General features: G+C 56.1%; 1 protein-coding gene across 18 annotated transcripts in view; it reads right to left on the reverse strand.

Annotated features, from left to right (window-relative positions):
* Positions 1 to 104: 104 nt before the first annotated feature.
* The window catches only part of IQANK1 (IQ motif and ankyrin repeat containing 1), a 43,926-nt gene continuing 26,245 nt past the window's right edge, over positions 105 to 17,785 (reverse strand). For 2 of the 18 annotated variants that reach the window (XM_085021521.1, XM_085021522.1), the window contains exons 3-13: positions 13,282 to 13,415; positions 12,846 to 13,010; positions 12,595 to 12,786; positions 12,382 to 12,507; positions 1,539 to 1,678; positions 1,399 to 1,453; positions 1,230 to 1,322; positions 938 to 1,046; positions 747 to 840; positions 522 to 656; positions 105 to 452 (exon numbers count right to left, since the gene is read on the reverse strand). In XM_085021521.1, the coding sequence (XP_084877647.1) occupies positions 149 to 452; positions 522 to 656; positions 747 to 840; positions 938 to 1,046; positions 1,230 to 1,322; positions 1,399 to 1,453; positions 1,539 to 1,678; positions 12,382 to 12,507; positions 12,595 to 12,786; positions 12,846 to 13,010; positions 13,282 to 13,415 (1,547 nt within the window). In that variant the 3' untranslated portion in view covers positions 105 to 148. Of the gene's footprint in view, positions 453 to 521; positions 841 to 937; positions 1,047 to 1,229; positions 1,323 to 1,398; positions 1,454 to 1,509; positions 1,679 to 4,932; positions 5,413 to 5,960; positions 8,340 to 9,464; positions 11,356 to 12,381; positions 12,508 to 12,594; positions 12,787 to 12,845; positions 13,011 to 13,281; positions 13,419 to 14,623; positions 14,770 to 17,785 lie in introns of those variants that run through there. The other 16 variants (XM_085021511.1, XM_085021512.1, XM_085021517.1 and 13 more) reach the window with 13 other exon arrangements.

The raw sequence follows: 17,785 nt of genomic DNA on the forward strand, positions 1-17,785 counted from the left end.
GGCGGCCGAGCCCCTCTCCGCAGCTGGAGGACCGCGCCTGGGCTCCCGCCACCAGGCTCAGCCCCCTGCCCGGACGCGCGCGCAGTCGGGCGGACACGCGCAGGCACGGACCCAGCGCCCTGGGGGCGCGCTTTATTGGGGCCGAGCCCTAGAGGCCCCCGCCGGGCAGCTGCACGCGCACCGGGAGCAGCACCCGCAGCTGCTCGGCTGGAGGCCACCGCACCTTGGTGACAAAGAAGAGGCGGAAGTGCCCCAGGCGCGCCTCCTGGAACTGGGCGGGGCCGTACTCGGGCCCGTCGTTGGGCCGCAGCAGCGACAGGTACCGCTCCCGCTCCAGCAGCGCGCGGCTCAGCAGCTCCCGCGCCAGGCCCGGCTGCACCGCCTCCAGCTGCCGCTGCACCGCCGGGAACACGTCCACCTCGCGCAGGTCCACCACCAGCGGCTTCCCGAACCTGCGGGCAGCGCCGGGCGGGGCGGTGAGCGCGGGCGCGGGGCCGGGGCCCCGCCTGCCGCCGCCTCACCTGAGCGCCCCCAGCAGGGCCAGCCGGAGCCTCTCTGGCCGCAGGTGCTCCGGGTTCACGGCGTCCACGTAGTTGGTGTCCTGGTAGCGCAGGAAGACGGCCGCCTGGCCCGAAGGGTCGATAACAAGAGGCCACCTGGGGGCGGCCGCCAGCTCACCGCCGACCGCCGGGCCCTTGGCTCGCCCCTCGCCTGCCTGTCCCGCGTCCCAGACCCAGGCCGCTGACCTGCCGTCGGCGCGGATGCGATCACCCACATCCCTCAGCAGCACGTCGTGGAGCTCGGTGACCTGGCATTTCAGCCCGGGCGCCTCCTCCTCCCCTGAGGGGGCGTGAGGGGTGGGGCTGAGGCCGGCGCCCCTCCCTCCCCGGCCCCGCCCCCCCCCCTCCCCCGGCGCCCCCGGCCCGGCCCCGCCCACCCGCCTGGGTCCGCTCCCGCTGCTCCAGCCGGGCCTGGGCCAGCGTCTCCTCGGCCTTCTGGGCCTCCTGTCGGAGCCTGTCCACCTGCGCCTCTGCGTCCTTGATGGCCTGGGGCGGGGGGGCACACCCGGCTCAGCGCGAGGCCGACCACCCCCCGCCACCCCGCACGTCAGGACCCCGAGGAAGGGACGGAGGGCCCCGCCCCGTCCTGCCCGCCCCAGGCGGCTGTTGGAAAGGGATGCCCCACGCCCGCCCCGCCTTCGGGAGCCCCGGACCAGGGAGAAAGCCCACCTGCAGCGTGAGCTCGGCCCTGGCGGCACCCCTCCGCTCGCACCTGTCGTGCTCCGCGACCCTCCGGTTGAGCTCGCAGTACGCCTGCTGCAGCTGGGCGGGCCGGGGCACAGCTGGCTGGCGCCCTTCGCACCCGCTCCTCCCGGGGCCGCCGGGGCTGTGCACTCACCTGCTTGTGACACTGCTGCTGTGCCTTCGCCAGCTGCTGCACTTTGAGGTTCACGCTGGGATGCGAGGGAACCAGGGGTCAGAGGCCCTGCTTGCCGACACGCACGCACACACCCCCGCACCCCCGCACCCGCGCTGCACCGCTTGGCCTCGGCCTCCTTGTGCTGCTCGGCCTCCTGGGCCCGGCGCTGCCGCTCAGCCTCCATGTTCTGCAGCATGACATCCGTGAGGCTCAGGTCCCACAAGTGCAGCACGCTGGCCACCGCATCCAGAGAGGCCACCTAGCGACCGAGGACACGGGTCAAAAGCTCAGGGCGTGTGCTGTCCTCTGCCCAGCCTGGAGAGAGGGGCTGTTACACTCCCATTTTAAAGAAAAAGGCACCACCTCGCAGAAATGGGGCTCTCGCGGCTGGCCAGGGGTGGGCCCTGAAGCGCTGAGAACCTGGAGCAGCTCCTCCCAAACTGAGCCCCGAGGGTCCTCTGGGTCCCCCTGCACGCCCCCTCCCCCACCAGCCCCAGGCGTCCTGCTTGCGTCGCCGCTGGCAGGGCCCTCAGGGCAGCTCCCCGCAGGCCCCAGCTGGCAGGCCACACTCATCCCAAACCTCTCCTTACCCGCTCCTCTCAAGCACCCCCCCCCCCCGCCCCCGAGTGCGAGCGGGGCACAGACAGCCCGCTCTCAGAAGCAAGGGACAGGGATCCACAGGAAGCTTTTTTGCCTCAGGTGGTTCATCCAGGAGTATTTCCTTTATCCTTTAACAGAGCCCCACAACTTTGATTCGTACAGTGTTGAGTATGTGTAGTTTACAAAAGAAAGTTCGCAGCTGTGTCAGGAGCAGTGAATGGATGGCCAGACAGGAGAGAGAAGGTGAACGTGGGAAGAAGCCCATCCAGGATTACCTTAAAGAAACTGAACACGTAAAACTTCCAAGAGTAACAGCTGCCACGTATTGAGCCCTGTGTGCCAGGAATGTGCTAAGGGACTACATCTATTATCTCATTAATCTTCAAAGCACAGGGACTGCAAGTTCCCTGGCGGCCCAGTGGGTTAAGGATCCGGCATTGTCACTGCTTTAGTGCAGGTTTGATCCCTGACCTGGGAACTTCCACAAGCCACAGGGATGGCCAAAAATATATATAGGAACTGTCATTAGCCCCACTTAGGAATATACAGACCTGAGATTCAAGTAAGTTTAAAAATTTGCCAAAGATTAGTTTGTAAGTCGAACTGGAATAAATGGAAAACTATATGGGTGAACATATAAAAGAATAAATAAAAAAGCAAGCAACCCAATTGAAAAATGGGCAGAAGGCCTACAGAGACGTTTCCCCCAAGACCTATGGCCAAGAGGTACTCGACGTCACTTTCTTTTTCTTTTTTTTTTTTGTGTCTCTTTAGGGCTGCATTCGCGGCACATGGAGGTTCCCAGGCTAGGGATTGAATTGGAGCTGCAGCTGCCGGCCTACACCACAGCCACAGCCACGCCAGATCCTTAGCCCACTGAGCAAGGCCAGGGATCGAACCTGCATCCTCACGGATGCTAGTCAGCTTAAGCTGCTGAGCCACAGCGGGAACTCCCTCAACACCACTAATTATTAGAGAATGAGACTCAAACTACAGTGAGGTCCCCCTCACACCCGTCAGAATGGCTGTCATTAAAACGTTTACAAATAACAAATTCTGGAGAGGGTGTGGTGCAAAGAGAACCCTCCTTCACCACTGGTGGGAGTGGAAATTGGTGCCACCACTGTGCAGAACAGGCTGGAGGTTCCTCAGAGAACTAAATATACCATATGACCCATCGATTCCACTCCTGGGCAACTATCCAGAGAAAACTGTAATTTGAAAAGATACATGCACCCCATCAGTGCATGTATGTTCACAGAAGCCCCATTGACAATAGCCCAGACGTGAAAGCAACCTAAGTGTCCAATGACAGATGAATGAATAATGGGAGTTTCCTGGTGGCCTAGTGGTTAGGACTCGACACTTTTACCATTGCAGCTTGGGTTTGCTCCTGGTCTGGGAACTGAGGTTCCACGTCAAGCCACTGCACACTCCAAAAAAACCCCCAAAACAGGAGTTCCCGTCATGGCTCAGTGGTTAACAAATCCGACTAGGAACCATGAGGTTGGGGGTTCGGTCCCTGGCCTTGCTCAGTGGGTTAAGGATCCAGCGTTGCTGCGAGCTGTGGTGTAGGTCGCAGATGTGGCTCGGATCCCGCATTGCTGTGGCCCTGGCATAGGCTGGTGGCTACAGCTCCAATTCGACCCCTAGCCTGGGAACCTCCCTATGCCGCGGGAGCGGCCCAAAGAAATAGCAAAAAGACAAAAAAAAAAAAAAAAAGACCAAATAAATAAATAAATAAATAAACAAAAATAAAAAGAATGAGGGACTCGGATCGATTGACAGAATGGATGAAATAATGAACTAAAACACAAAAAATTACGGGAAGAAGGGACTTAACGGATGAATAATGTAAGGTGAGGAGCTGGTGGGTTGAGCAAATGGAGAGATGACTTAATGGGTGCGTTTGACCGTCCAACACAGTTTCTGAGTGCCTTCCACATTTGGGCCAAAATGTACGACATCAGAGAACACATCCCAGCCCCTGCTCTCAGGATTTTCCCCCGAGTAGACGGCGGGACGGCGCGGACGGAGCTCGGATGGTAACGGACAGCGGGTAGAGGCAGGGGAGGCCGTCGACTAGGACGCGGCGCCCACCTTCTCCCCCGAGCGCATCCAAAAGACCCCGTCCACACGCAGAACAGCAGCACACGACGGCTCGAGGCTGGCAGAGGACCTTAAGCCTCCAAAAAGGGGAAGAAACCCTCCACAAAACTGCACAGAACAGAAGGAGAAAGAGAGAGAGACGCAGAAAAGGAAACAGAACAGCACTAGCACTGCTGAGAGGGAGCAGTGAAAGCAGAGAGAAACCCACGCCCTGGGAAGCCACCTAACGGAGGAGACCAGCTAAGACGAGGGACCTCAACGCCTAGAGAAAAGTTCACTGCCACGCTATTCACGACAGCCAAGACGTGGAAACAGCCTAAATGGCCATCGGCAGACGGATGGACTGAGAAGGGTGGTAGATACACACAGGGGAATACTACTCGGCCGTAAAAAAAGAACAAAACAATGTCATTTGCACCAACATGGGTGGACCTAGAGACCCTCATTTTAAGTGAAGTCAGAAAGAGAAAGTCAAATACCATTTAATATCACTTTTATCTGGAATCTAATATATGACACACACGAACCTATCTACCAAAAAGAAACAAAACTCACAGGACAGGGAGAACAGACTTGTAGTTGCCGAGGGGGAAGGGGAGGGAGTGGGGTGGCCTGGGAGTTTAGGACTCGTAGATGCCAACTGTTGCACCTGGAGTGGATGAGCAACGAGAGCCCGCTGTCCAGCACAGGGAGTCACCCGAACACTTGCCATGCAAGACGGTGGAGGATCACGTGAGAAAAAGAATGCACAGATACGCGGCGGGGTCACTGTGCTGTGAGCAGAAAGTGACAGAACATTGCAAATCAACTATAACAATTTTTTTAATGAACAGTAGGTAAATAAATGAGCAAACGAGGGATGGTTTAGGATGGAGGGTGAACTGGACACAGCAACGAGTGCGTGGACTGGTAAGTTATCAACAAACGACTCGTAAGTTAACGAGAGAATGTGTAACATGAAGAAAGAATAAACCAACAGCAAGGAAAAAGGATGGACTGAATGGAAAGCACGAGATGACGGAAAAGGGATGCGGGCAGGCTGGGGAGCAGTTTACAAGGCTGCCTCCTTCTCCTCCGTCTTTCCTGATTGTCTCCTGTGGCACCGATTACTGAGGTTCGGAGGCTGAAGGCCACTGCTGTAACTGTGGATTTAGTCCTCCCGTAGTTCTGTTCTCGTTTCTTGTACTTCTGTCTGTAGCTGCAAAAATGCGTAGGACGCTGGCATCCTCTTGATGCAGTGATCCCTTGATCTTGATGAAATGATTTTTCAATATTGGTTTTTGGCTGCAGGGAGCAGTGGCGTGAAGTGGGACCTCAGTTCCCAGACCAGGGACTGAATCGGGCTGCAGTGATGAAAGCGCTGAGGCCCAACCACCAGGCCACTAAGGAGCCTCCCAAAATAATTTTTATCCCTAGTAATACTTTTTGTTCCGAAGTCTACTTTTGTTTTCTTTTTTGGCTGCCCTGTGACATGGAGTTCCTGGGCCAGGGATCAGATCCAAGCTGCAGCTGCAACCTACACCACAGCAGCAGAAATACTGGATCCTTTAATTTTTTTTATTTTTTATTTTTTTTGTCTTTTTGCTATTTCTTTGGGCCACTCCTGTGGCATATGGAGGTTCCCAGGCTAAGGGTCCAATCGGAGCTGTAGCCACCAGCCTACACCAGAGCCACAGCAATGCGGGATCCGAGCCGCGTCTGCAACCTACACCACAGCTCACGGCAACGCCATATCCTTAACCCACTGAGCAAGGGCAGGGACCGAACCCCCAACCTCATGGTTCCCAGTCGGATTCGTTAAACCACTGCGCCACAACGGGAACTCCCTTTAATTTTTTAAATTTTTTATTTTTTTGCTTTTTAGGGCCACACTAGCACATGTGGAGGTTTCCAGGCTAGGGGTCGAATCGGAGCTACAGCTGCCAGCCCCCACCACAGCAACGCCAGATCCTTAACCCACTGAGCAAGGCCAGGGATCGAACCCGCAACCTCATGGTTCCCAGTGGGATTCGTTCACCACTGTGCCACGACGGGAACGCCTGCTGTTGTTTCCAACTGCTTCCATCTCTTCTTTATTTTCCTTTTCTTCTTCTCCTGCCTCCTTCTGGACGGCATGTGTTTTAGACTCCCACTATGTCTCACTTATCCTAATAGCCATAAGTCTCTGGATATTTAGTAGTTGCTTTAGGGTTTAGTGTACACATAAACCTTTTTTTTTTTTTCTTCCATTTTGTGGCCCCACCTGCAGCATACAGAAATTCCTGGGCCGGGGGTTGAACTGGAGCTGCAGCTTCAGGCCTGCACCACAGCCACAGCCATACTGTTGCTGCGACCTACACCACAGCTCGTGGCAACACAGGATGCTTAACCCACCAAACGAGGCCAGGGATCCAAAGTGCATCCTCACAGCGGCAGGACTGCGAACCCCCACAGGGACCCCGGGGCGCCCTTTCTCTGCCGTTCGCTCTGGCGCCTGCAGGCTGCCTGCCTTGGGCCCTCTGGACCCTGAGTGCTGGCCCCTTAACTCAGGGGTACATCAGGTCCTGGGGGACCCCTCCTACACCACAGCCTGGATGCTCTCCAAGCCGTCAGCTGGACAGGCAAAGGGCTCACACGCTCTATTTCCAGCCTCTCGGGGTCACTGATTGTTCCCTGATGTTCGGTGTCTTGGAAACCCCTGTTTCACAGGTTCTGCCCGGGTTTTGTTGTTACTTCAGGTTGAAGGTTAAGTCAGGTCCCATTTACTCCATCGTGGAAGCAGCATTCTATTTCTTTTCTTTTTTCAACCTTCTTCCTGCGCTTCGTTTGGGGTAACTTCTGTTGCTGTGTCTTCTAATTGAGTGATTCCTCTTTCACCGTCTAATCTGCCGTGAATCCACCCAGGGTATTTCTCACCTCAAGCACCGGAGCTTCCCGAAGTTCACGACAATGAGATGAGCCGGCAGCCGCGGCCAGGTGTGCGCTGCGTGCGCGGTATAGACGATTTCACACTCTTGTCGACTAATATGTCGTCTGCGTCGTTTCTGAGTCAGTTCTGGCTGATTTTGCTCTTCACTGTAGGTTGTATGTTCCTGTTTCTTTGTACGCCCGGTCATTTTATTGGCCTCTCCTTTGGCAACAATTTCAGATTTGCAGGAAGTGGCACGTGTCCTTGACACGCCCCCCCCCATGCCGACACCAGCGCAACCACAGAGCCGTCGATGTACATACGCGGCGTGGACGGGGCGCGGTCCCCAACCCGCTTTCTTCCTCGCAACAATCCCGCCCGGCTCCTCTGTGTGTGTATAGTTTGGGGCACTTTTATCACGGGTGGAGGTTTGCGCACCCACCACCCCAAGGCTCCCTTCGGCCGCCCCGTCCTCGCCACGCCGCTCCCGCTCCTCTGGCGCCCCCTCCAGCCCCTGCAGCCACTGACCTCGTCTCCACCTGCACAGTTTCCTCATCTTGAAACTGTTCGGTCGACGGGCTCCTCTGGTCCGCAACCCTGGGAGAGGGCACGCAGCCCCCTTTCAGTGGGCACAGACCCCCGAGACCCGTGCGGGTGGTGCCCTGTGGCGGCCCCTTCCCGTCCGGCTGAGAAGCGCCCGGGGTGCACCCGCCGCCGGCGGCCGTCGCCTTTCACCCACCCAAGGGCAGCCAGCTTGTTTCCAGTTTGGGGCCGTAGCAAATAAAGCTGCTGGGAACACTGGTGTATCTGCTTTTGTGTGGAGACAGGATTCACTCTGCTGGGCGAAAATGCCCAGCAGTGGAGTCCCCGTTGTGGCTCGGTGGTGGACGCATCCGACGAGGAGCCAGGAGGTTGCGGGTTCGATCCCTGCCTTGCTCCGTGGGTTCAGGATCCGGCGTGGCCGTAGGTCGCAGATGCGGCTCGGATCTGGCGGGGCTGTGGCTGTGGTGGAGGCCGGCGGCTGCTGCTCCAGTTCGACCCCTACTCTGGGAACCTCTAAAAAGACCAAAAAGAAAAAAGAAAAGAAATGAAAGTGCCCAGCAGTGCGACGCTGAGTCTCGTGCGAACGCGTCGCTTCTTCAGAAGCGGCCACACTTCTCCGGAGCGGCCGCACCTTCACCCGCAGTCGCTGTGGTCACAGGCTTTCGTTTCCGCTCGTCCCGGTGTGAGGATGCTGACCGCCTCCCGGTGCCCTCGCCGCCTCCTCTGCCCGCTTTACCGCTGGGCTGCAGGACCTCGGCGCTGAGCGTGGAGCGGCGTCCGGCTGCGGGGAAGGTGGACCCTTTGCCAGATGTGCGGTCTGCGAAGACCGTCTCCTTCTCTGGGGCTTGTGCCTTTTCAACTTCCTACCAGGGGCTTCCGCTGGGCGAAAGTTTTTCTTTTACACACTCATTGTGCTTTTTGTTGAAGAACTTTTTTTTTTTTTTTTTTTTTTTTGGCCACATTTGAGGCAGGTGGACGTTCCTGGGCCAGGGATCAAACCTGCATCACAACAACGACCTGAGCCACAGATGTGGCAAGACCAGATTCTTACCCTCTACGCCCCAAGGGAACTCCCATAATCCATTGTGAGTGAGTTGTTTTTTTAATCGGGTGTGAAGTTCAGGTCAAGGTTCGGTTCATTCTTTCCCCTGGGGACCACCTGTTGAAGACAGTCCATCCTGGCAGCCAGGGGCCCCCGGCCCTCCCCTCCTCCACCCTGAGGGCCCTGCTCCTCTCAGGGCCCCCGACCCCTGATCCCCCTCAGGCACCGGCTGGCTGGACACCCTCATCAACACCCCGCAGACAGATGCCTGCACCCTTCTTGGCTCCTCACAGTGCTGGGCCTCCAGCCTGGGCCTCCTGCTGCCCCCACGCCCACCCCGGCCCCTCTGCGGCCCCTCTGCGGCCCAGGCCCTTTGGTCCTCCTGGCCCCACATTTCGCGCCTTTGTCCAAGAAGACTCCAGGAGCTGTTTGAGCCAAAACCTCTGCTGGCCCTTTAAAACCTGTCCTGCTGCTTATGAAAGTGAAGAAGCCAAAAAGAGCAGAGCGAATGCCTGCCAAGGTCAGGGGTGATGGTCCGGGGGTGCAGGAGCCCGGGGCATGGGGTCCCCAGCTGTGCAAAGGTCCTGACAGCCCACAGGGGGAAGCAGGGGCTCTGGACCTCAGGCCAAGCCCACATTTTCCAGGCAGCACCGCAGCCTTACAGACTGGGGTGGGGCCTACGACTGAGAGGGTTGGGGGCCTGAGGTTCAAATCAGACTCACTTAAAGAAATTAAAACTTCAGAAACCGTAAGATGCTGATGAAAGGAACTGAAGATGACACGTTAAACAGATGTAAAGATACACTGTGCTCTTGGACTGGAAGAATCAATACTGTTAAAATGACCATGCTGCCCAAGGCACGCTACAGAGTCAATCAATATTTATCAAATTGCTGATGGCATTTCTCACAGAACTGTAACAAAAAAGTTTAAATTTGTATAGAAACACAAAAGACCCTGAATAGCCAAAGCAATCATGAGGGAAAAAAATGGAGCTGGAGGAATCAGGCTCCCTAACTTCAGACTATACTACAAAGCTACAGGCATCAAAATAGCATGGTACTGGCACAAAAACAGAAATATAAATCAGTGGAACAGGATAGAAAGCCCAGAAATAAACCTACACACCTGTGGTTAACTAATGTATGACAAAGGAGTCAAGGTTATACAATGGCGAAAAGACAGTCTCTTCAATAAGTGGTGCTGAGTTCCCATCATGGTACAGTGGTTAACGAATCCGACTAGGAACCATGAGGTTACGGGTTCGATCCCCGGCCTCGCTCCATGGGTTAAGGATCTGGCGTTGCCGTGAGCTGTGGTATAGGTTGCAGATGCGGCTCGGATCCCACGTTGCTGTGGCTCTGGCGTAGGCTGGCGGCTACAGCTGTGATTCGACCCCTAGCCTGGGAACCTCCATGTGCCTCGGGAGCAGCCCAAGAAATGGCAAAAAGACAAATAAATAAATAAATAAATAAATACGTGGTGCTGGGAAAAACTGTGGACAGCTGCATGTGAAAGAATGAAATTAGAACACTCTCTACACCGCACACAAAAATAAACTCAAAATGGATGAAAGACCTAAATACAAGATCAGACACTATAAAACCCCTAAAGGAAAACATACACAGGACACTTTTTAACATAAATCACAGCAATGCTTTTTCGGACCCACCTCCTCGAGTGACAAAAATAAAAACAAGGAGTTCCCGTTGTGGCTCAGTGTTTAAAGAATCCAACTAGAACCATGAGGTTGCAGGTTCGATCCCTGGCCTTGCTCAGCGGGTTAAGGATCCAGCATTGCCCGTGAGCTGTGGTGTAGGTTGCAGACGTGGCTTGCATGGCTGTGGCTGTGGTGCAGGCTGGCAGCTGTAGCTCCGATTCGACCCCTAGCCTGGGAACCTCCATATGCCCCAGGAGCGGCCCTAGAAAAGGCAAAAAGACAAAAAATAATAATAATAAATAAAATAAAATGAAAACAAAAATAAACAAATGGGACCGGATGAAACTTGAAAGCTTTTGCACAGCAAAGGAAACCAGGAACAAAACAAAAAGACAACCTACAGACCAGGAGAAAATATTTGCAAACAATGCGACCAGCAAGAGATTACTCTCCAAAATACATGAACAGCTTATACAACTCAATACCAAAAAAACAAATAACCCAGTCAAAAAATGGGGAGAAGACCTAAATAGGACGTTCCTTCAAAGAAGACACACAGGTAGCCAATAGGTACCTGAAAACGTGCTCAGCATTGCTAGTTATTAGAGAAAGGCAAAGTCAAAACCACGATGCGGTGCCACCTTACACCAGAAAGAATGGCCATCAACAGGTCTACAAAAAACATGTACAAACAACACATGCTGGAGAGGGTGTGGAGAAAAGGGAACCCTGCTGCTGGGAAGGTCAAAGGGGTGCAGCCACCGTGGAGAGCAGTATAGAGGTTCCTTTAAAAACTAAAAATTGGGCTATTGTATGATTCGCAATCCCTCTCTTAGGCATAAATCCAGAGAAATTGTTAACTCGAAAAGATGCATGCACCCCAATGTTCACGGCAGCACTATACGCAATAGCCAAGACATGCAAGCAACCTAAGTGTCCACTGGCAAACGGACAGAGAAGCTGTGGTACATACACACCACTCGGCCGTAAAAAGAATGAACTCATGCCATCTGCAGCAACGTGGATGGACCTAGAGATGACCATGCGAAGTGGAGTCAGCTGAAGACAGTATGTCATATCGCTCACATGTGGACTCTAAAAACATACATACAGGGAGTTCCCGCTGTGGCTCAGTGTGTGAAAGACCCGACGTTGTCTCTGTGAGGATGTGGGTTAGATTCCTGGCATGGCTCAATGGGTTAAGGATCCATTGTGGCCACAAGCTGCGGTGTAGATTGCAGGTGCAGCTCATATCGGGTGTAGCCGTGGCGGTGGTATAGGCTTCAGCTGCAGCTCCCATTAGACCCCTGGCCCCAGGAACTTCCAGGTGCCACAGGTAGGGCCTTAAAAAAAATTTTTTTAATGTTAAAAAAAAAAAAAAAGCAAACACAAACGAACTTACTACAAAATCAGAAAAAAGACCCAGGGACACAGAAGGGAAACTTATGGTTACCAAAGGGGAAAGTGGGGGACGGGTAAATTAGAGAGACGTCTGCCCTTGGCCAGTCACTTTGGGCACCCCTGCAACAAACACCACTGTAAATCAACCAAACTTCAATAACTTTTTAAAAACATTTTTTTTAAAGAATCGAGGGATCTTAGCCACCAGGCTTCCCAGCTGCTCCCATACGCCGCACCTCAGCCCCATCTGATCTGGACTCCTGGGCAGGGGTCAAGTCCAGGCCCCTGTGTCCCCAGCCTTGGCCCAGAGGCGTCTGGGAGGAGACGCCTGGGGCAGGGGGTCGCGGCTCCCAGCCTTAGGGCCCAATCTTCTCAGAGACACAGACAGTGCCCAGGTGAGCGGCCAGGTGGGCGAGCCAGCAGGAGCCAGCCCGTGTCCCCACCTCCATGGTAACACGACCTCCAGGGTGTGCTGAGGGTCCGGGGAGATAGGTAGAGCCCCCACCCGACCCCGGGAAGCCCGCAGAGACCGGCGCCGTGTTCTCCATCCCGCGGGAAGCCTCAAAGCCAGGACTTCCGGGAGGAAAGGGCCTGCCAAGGCCTTGCGTGGGGGTTCTGGGGCCTGGACGGCGGGGACCAGCCAGCACGGGGCCACCCAGCTCCTGACAGCTTTCGGGGAGAAAGAGCGAGGGCCCCGGGCCTTCCGCCCAGCTCTCGTACCTGCTCCGGGGTGCTCCCGTCGTCCGCATACACTCGGGGGTCAGCTCCAAGCTTCAGCAGCACCTCCACGGCTTCCAGGTGGCCCCCGAAGGCCGCTCGGTACAGCGGGGTCCGGCCGAAGGCGCCCTGCGCGTCGCGCTGGATGAGCAGGGCCCGCCCCGGCGAGGCGCCGCCCGCGTTCTCCCCGCCGCCCGCGTTCTCCCCGGAGCCCACCTTACTGTTGGGACTGGCGCCCTGTTCGGCCAGCAGCTGGATAGCCAGGGGCTGCCCGCCCGCCGCCGCCTCGGACAACGGTGTGTTCCCGCCGCCGTCCTCGCAGTCCACCAGTGCCACGCGCCGCTGCAGCCGCCGCGCCAACCCCGCCGCGTCGGAGCCCACGCCCTCGCGGGTCAGCAGCTCTTCCACCTGCGCGGGGAGGCTGTCAGCGGCGCCCCGGCCCCAGGCCCCGCCGCCCCGCCGCTCACCTCCCGCAGGACGGCTTGGATTTCGCCCAGGTTCCCGTCGAAGGCCGCCTCCAGCAGGCGCGCCTCGCGTTGCCGCTCCTCCCGCCGCCGCTGCTCGGCTGCCGCCTTCTCTTCCCGCCGCCGCCGGGCCGCCTCCTGCTCCCGCCGGACCTGGGCCACGAAGGCCTGCGGGCAGCCCCAGCCAGCAGTTACGTCCGGCGCTGCGTGCCCGCCCCCAGCCCTGCTGTCCCCGCCCCCAGCCCTTCAGTCTCCGCCCCCAGCCCTCCGTCCCCGCCCCCAGCCCTGCAGTCTCCGCCCCCAGCCCCCCGCCCCCAGCCCTGCAGTCTCCGCCCCCAGCCCTCCGTCCCCGCCCCCAGCCCTGCCGTTGTCTCCTACACTCCGAGTCCCCTGCCCCAGCCGAGCGGTTGTCTCCCCAGCCACCCCCGCCTGACCCCACCTCCCTCTGCAGCCTCTCCATCTGCTCCAGGTAGTCCTGGTGCTCCTGCTGACGGCGGGCCAGCTCCTTTCTTGCCAGGAGCTTCCGGAAGGAACACTGGATAACGGTGGCTGCTTGGTCCTCCGCGGTTGGCCCTGCTAGTGGGGAGAGGGCTCACAGATCCCGGTGCTGCCGGCCGCGCCGCTGCGGGACCAACACCAGGGGTGCCTAAGCTCCAGGTTAACACGTCAGGTGGAGCAGGCGCACTCCCTCCTGACCGGAAGAAAGGCCCCAAGCTGTTCTAGAATCCACAAACATGACCAAAGCCAGAATAACCCACCGGCGGAGAGCATGAAGGAGGCGTGAAGAGTGGAGAGAAGAGCCGGGTCTCGGAGAAGCCTCCCGTCCTCCCCACCCAGACAGAGCTGGGGACCTGCAAATGGCCTCTGAGCCCGAGCTTGGGAAGACAGGCTGGAGACGTTGGGAGGAAACCAGAGGAAGCCTGAGAAAAATGGCCTCAGGTAGAGAAGCCCTGTCCACCCCCACAAGTCCCCTTCCCTCTGAGAACCACGAGGACCCCTTGCGAATTCAGGCACCGCATCCAGAGGCAGGGCGGGCTGGGCGGAAGTAGGGGTCTCAACGCCCAAGCCCTCCGGAACTTAGAAGAAGTGCTCAGAAGAGGGAGCCCAAGGCCCAGGGGAGCTGGGATCCTCGGGCCCCGCACTCCGCCTGGCCCTCGGTGGCACCCTCGGCCACAGCGGAGGGTCCAACTCGGCTCTGGGGAAAGACATCCGCATGCACCTGCCAATGGCTGCCCCCGTGATACAGCGACTTCTCTGGGACTCGGGGCCTTTCTCTAAAATGGGGCTTTCCAACAGTCCAATAACAGAACATAGGTCCTGGGAGTTAGTAACTGCGGACCCATGTTTCTGTAACTGATTGAGAAGAGGAGAGGCAGACCGAGTGTCATGCTCAGCAGGGCCAGGTGTGGACACGTTTCAGGGATCACACAGTGTTCAGAAGACCCTGGAATAAAACAAGCAGCAAAGCCACTCTCCAAAGGCACCACGAGCTGCGGAAGGACTTAATAAAAACAGAAATTCAGTAGAACAAGGGATCAAAAGTGAGATAAAGGGAGCTCCCTGGTGGCACAGCAGGTTAAGGATCTTTTTTTTTTTTTTTGGCTTTTTGCATTTTCGAGGGCTGTGCCCGAGGCATATGGAAGTTCCCAGGCTAGGGGTCTAATCGGAGCTCTAGCCACTGGCCTATGCCAGAACCACAGCAACACCAGATCCGAGCCTTGTCTTCGACCTACACCACAGCTCACGACAATGACGGATCCTTAACCCGTGCAGGATCGAACCTGTGTCCTCATGGATGCTAGTCGGGTCCATTAACTGCTGAGCCATGACAGGAACTCCAGGATCCACCATTATCACCAAAACAGCTTAGGTGGCTACGATGGCGCGGGTTCCATCCCAGCCCCAGAACTTCCACTCTCCTCCAGTGCTGACCAAAAAAAAAGACAAGATGGGGGGGAAAAAAAAAAAAAAACCAAGGAGGTAAATGATACAGTCATGAGAAGTTAAGTAATAGAGTCACCACAGAATAGAAAACAAACAGTTACTGAGTTCTGGAGTTTCTGGAGTTCCTGTGTTGGCGCAGCGGGTTAAGAACCTGATATAATGGGAGTTCCCGTCATGGCGCAGTGGTTAATGAACCTGACTAGGAACCATGAGGTTGCGGGTTCGATCCCTGGCCTCACTCTGTGGGTTAAGGATCCGGCGTGGCCATGAGCTGTGGTGTAGGTCGCAGACGCAGATCGGATCCCGCGTTGCTGTGGCTCTGGCATAGACTGGTGGCTACAGCTCGGATTCGACCCCTAGCCTGGGAACCTCCATATGCCCCGGGAGTGGCCCAAGAAATGGCAAAGAGACAAAAAAAAAGAACCTGACATTATGTCTGTAAGGGTGCAGGTTCTATCCCTGGCCTCACTTAGTGGGTTGAGGATCTGGGGCAGCCGAAAGCTGTGGCATGGGTGCCCAATGTGGCACAGATCTAGTGTTGCTGCGGCTGTGGCCTAGGCCAGCAGCTGCAGCTCTGATTCGACCCCTACCCTGGGAACTTCCATATGCTGCAGGTGTGGCCCGAAAAAGAAAAAGAAAAAAAATACTCAGTTCTACATACCAACAGCTAAAGCAGAAGCAGCCAGAACTAGAGTGGATATAGCGGAGCGTAGAGCTCAGGGCAGAAAAGGCTGTGGGGGGCTCACTGGGAGCGGAGACAAGGAGGTGGGAACAGGAGGAGAAACAGATGATGCTAACACGTGAGAATGATTAGCGTCTCTAGAACCTGGGGACTAGTGATGGGGAAAATACTGAGCAATGAGGTCCAAAAACTTCCTGAAATGAATCTTAAGACAAAAAGGACAGGGAATTCCCATCGTGGCTCAGTGGTTAATGAATCTGACTAGGAACCATGGGGTTGCGGGTTTGATCCCTGGTCTCACTCAGTGGGTTAAGGATCCAGCATTGCCGGGAGCTGTGGTGTAGGTGGCAGATCTGGTATTGCTGTGGCTGTGGCGTAGGCCGGCGGCTGTAGCTCCAATTAGACCCCTAGCCTGGGAACCTCCACATGCCATGGTGTGGCCTTAGAAAAGAAAAAAAAAAAAAAAAAAAAAAAAAAAAGGACAAAGAATATACCAGCAAACAAAACAACTGGCTACAGATACATCCTGGTTAGGCTGTAGGTTGTTGAACCTTTAAAAAATAACTTTATTCAGGAATTCCCATTGTGGCACAAGGGAAACGAATCCAACTAGTATACATGAGGATGTGGGCTCAACCCCTGGCCTCAATCGGTGGGTCAGGGATCCGGCATTGCCGGGAGCTATGGTGTAGGCCACAGCTGTGGCTTGGATCCCGCGTTGCTGTGGCTGGGGTGTAGGCCGGCAGCTGTAGTTCTGATTCCACCCCCAGCCCGGGAACCTCCATATGACGAGTGCAGCCCTAAAAAAACTTCAAAAAAAAACCTTTATTTAGGCACCCACGTCGAAAAAGAAATCAAACTGGACTCTCCTCAGACCTTTTACAGCAAAATTAAAAGTAGAAGTCGGTGAGTCAGTGTTGTCCAAATTCCAAGGGAGAAGCTCCAGAAGCTTCTGCACATGGAGCTGCTTCTGCTATGGCAGCGAAGGAGGCTCAGACTGGACTTCCCAGTGATGCCATAGAAAAGACGGGCAGTGGGAATGGGATATAACCCCATCTGAAGGCAAAGCAAAGACCAAGGCAGCGAGGACTGGGGGCGGGTGGAGGAGGGCGTGGGGGCCTCCCGGACCTGCAGACGGGCGGCACCGGCAGCAACCGCCCGGGGACTGCAGGCAGCCACAGGAGCAGGGCTCCTGCAGGTCCCAGCGGCAAGGGACAGAATCTATAACCCAGAGCTCTGGGCAGGCCTCGGGTTTAGGGTTTCTGGGTTCAGCTAGGAAAAAAAGGACATGATTTTGAGGACATAGACTAAAAAGCGATTCATTGCTTATCTGAAATTCAAATTCAAATGGGGATCCTGTATTTTATTTGGCAACTCTATTGGGTAAGACGCCTGAAGAACTCCACGCTTGCAAATAGAGCATCTCTTGGGGAAACAGGAGCCCCAGCGTCAAATCACTGCCCCCCCCCCCCCGACTAGACGAAGATGATCTGGAGCTGCCCCTCGCCTGGGCTCCTGCAGATACGAAACGAACCTCCTCTGGAGGACACGGCGCTGCCCAGACCTTGAGCATCCCGCCAACATCTTTTTTTTCTGTCTTTTTACGGCCGCACCCGCGGCATATGGAGGTTTCCAGGCTAGGGGTCTCATCGGAGCTGCGGCCACCGGCCTACACCTCAGCCACAGCCACAGCTATGCGGGATCCTTAACCCACGGGGCGAGGCCAGGGATGGAACCTGCCACCTCAGGGTTCCTAGTCAGAGGTGTTCACCACTGCGCCACGACGGGAACTCCCAAAGAGAATTTTTTAAAACCAAGAGACCAGGTCACGGCTCTGATACGCGCACATGACGAACCCCAGCAGCAGGAGGGGTACAGAGGCCAGCGAGCGCGCACCCCAGGGCTCCCCAGAGTACAACGGCCAAAACCTTAAAACACAAACTAGAAAAATCTTTTTACTCCTTCAAAGGGGGAAAAAAAATTAACGCAAAATACACACACCTTTGGACACGAAACCTTAGGAGGATTCAGAAGCAGCAGAGCCGCGCTGGAGAGAAGGCCGAGGTTACTCCGCGTGGGAAGTGGAGGTGCAGGCAGGGGGCACGAGGGACAGAACACATGCGAGCGTGTGTGCAAAAGACTAACACCGATGCCCCAGGCTCACGGGCTCGAAAACACACACAAAGTAAGAGCATATCTATTGGGCGAGGCTACGGGTCTCGCAGTTAGAAAAGCGGACGGTCGCGGCGGCCTCGGAGCCACTGGGCAGACCCACCCCAGGCGGGCCCACGAGCCCCGTCCTCTCTCCTCGAGGGCG

The sequence above is a fragment of the Sus scrofa genome, chromosome 4, assembly GCF_054392235.1.
Source record: "Sus scrofa isolate SSC_HxYL_T2T_F1_AM1 chromosome 4, Sscrofa_HxYL_maternal_Yorkshire_Landrace_v2.0, whole genome shotgun sequence".
Classification (NCBI taxonomy): domain Eukaryota; kingdom Metazoa; phylum Chordata; class Mammalia; order Artiodactyla; family Suidae; genus Sus; species Sus scrofa.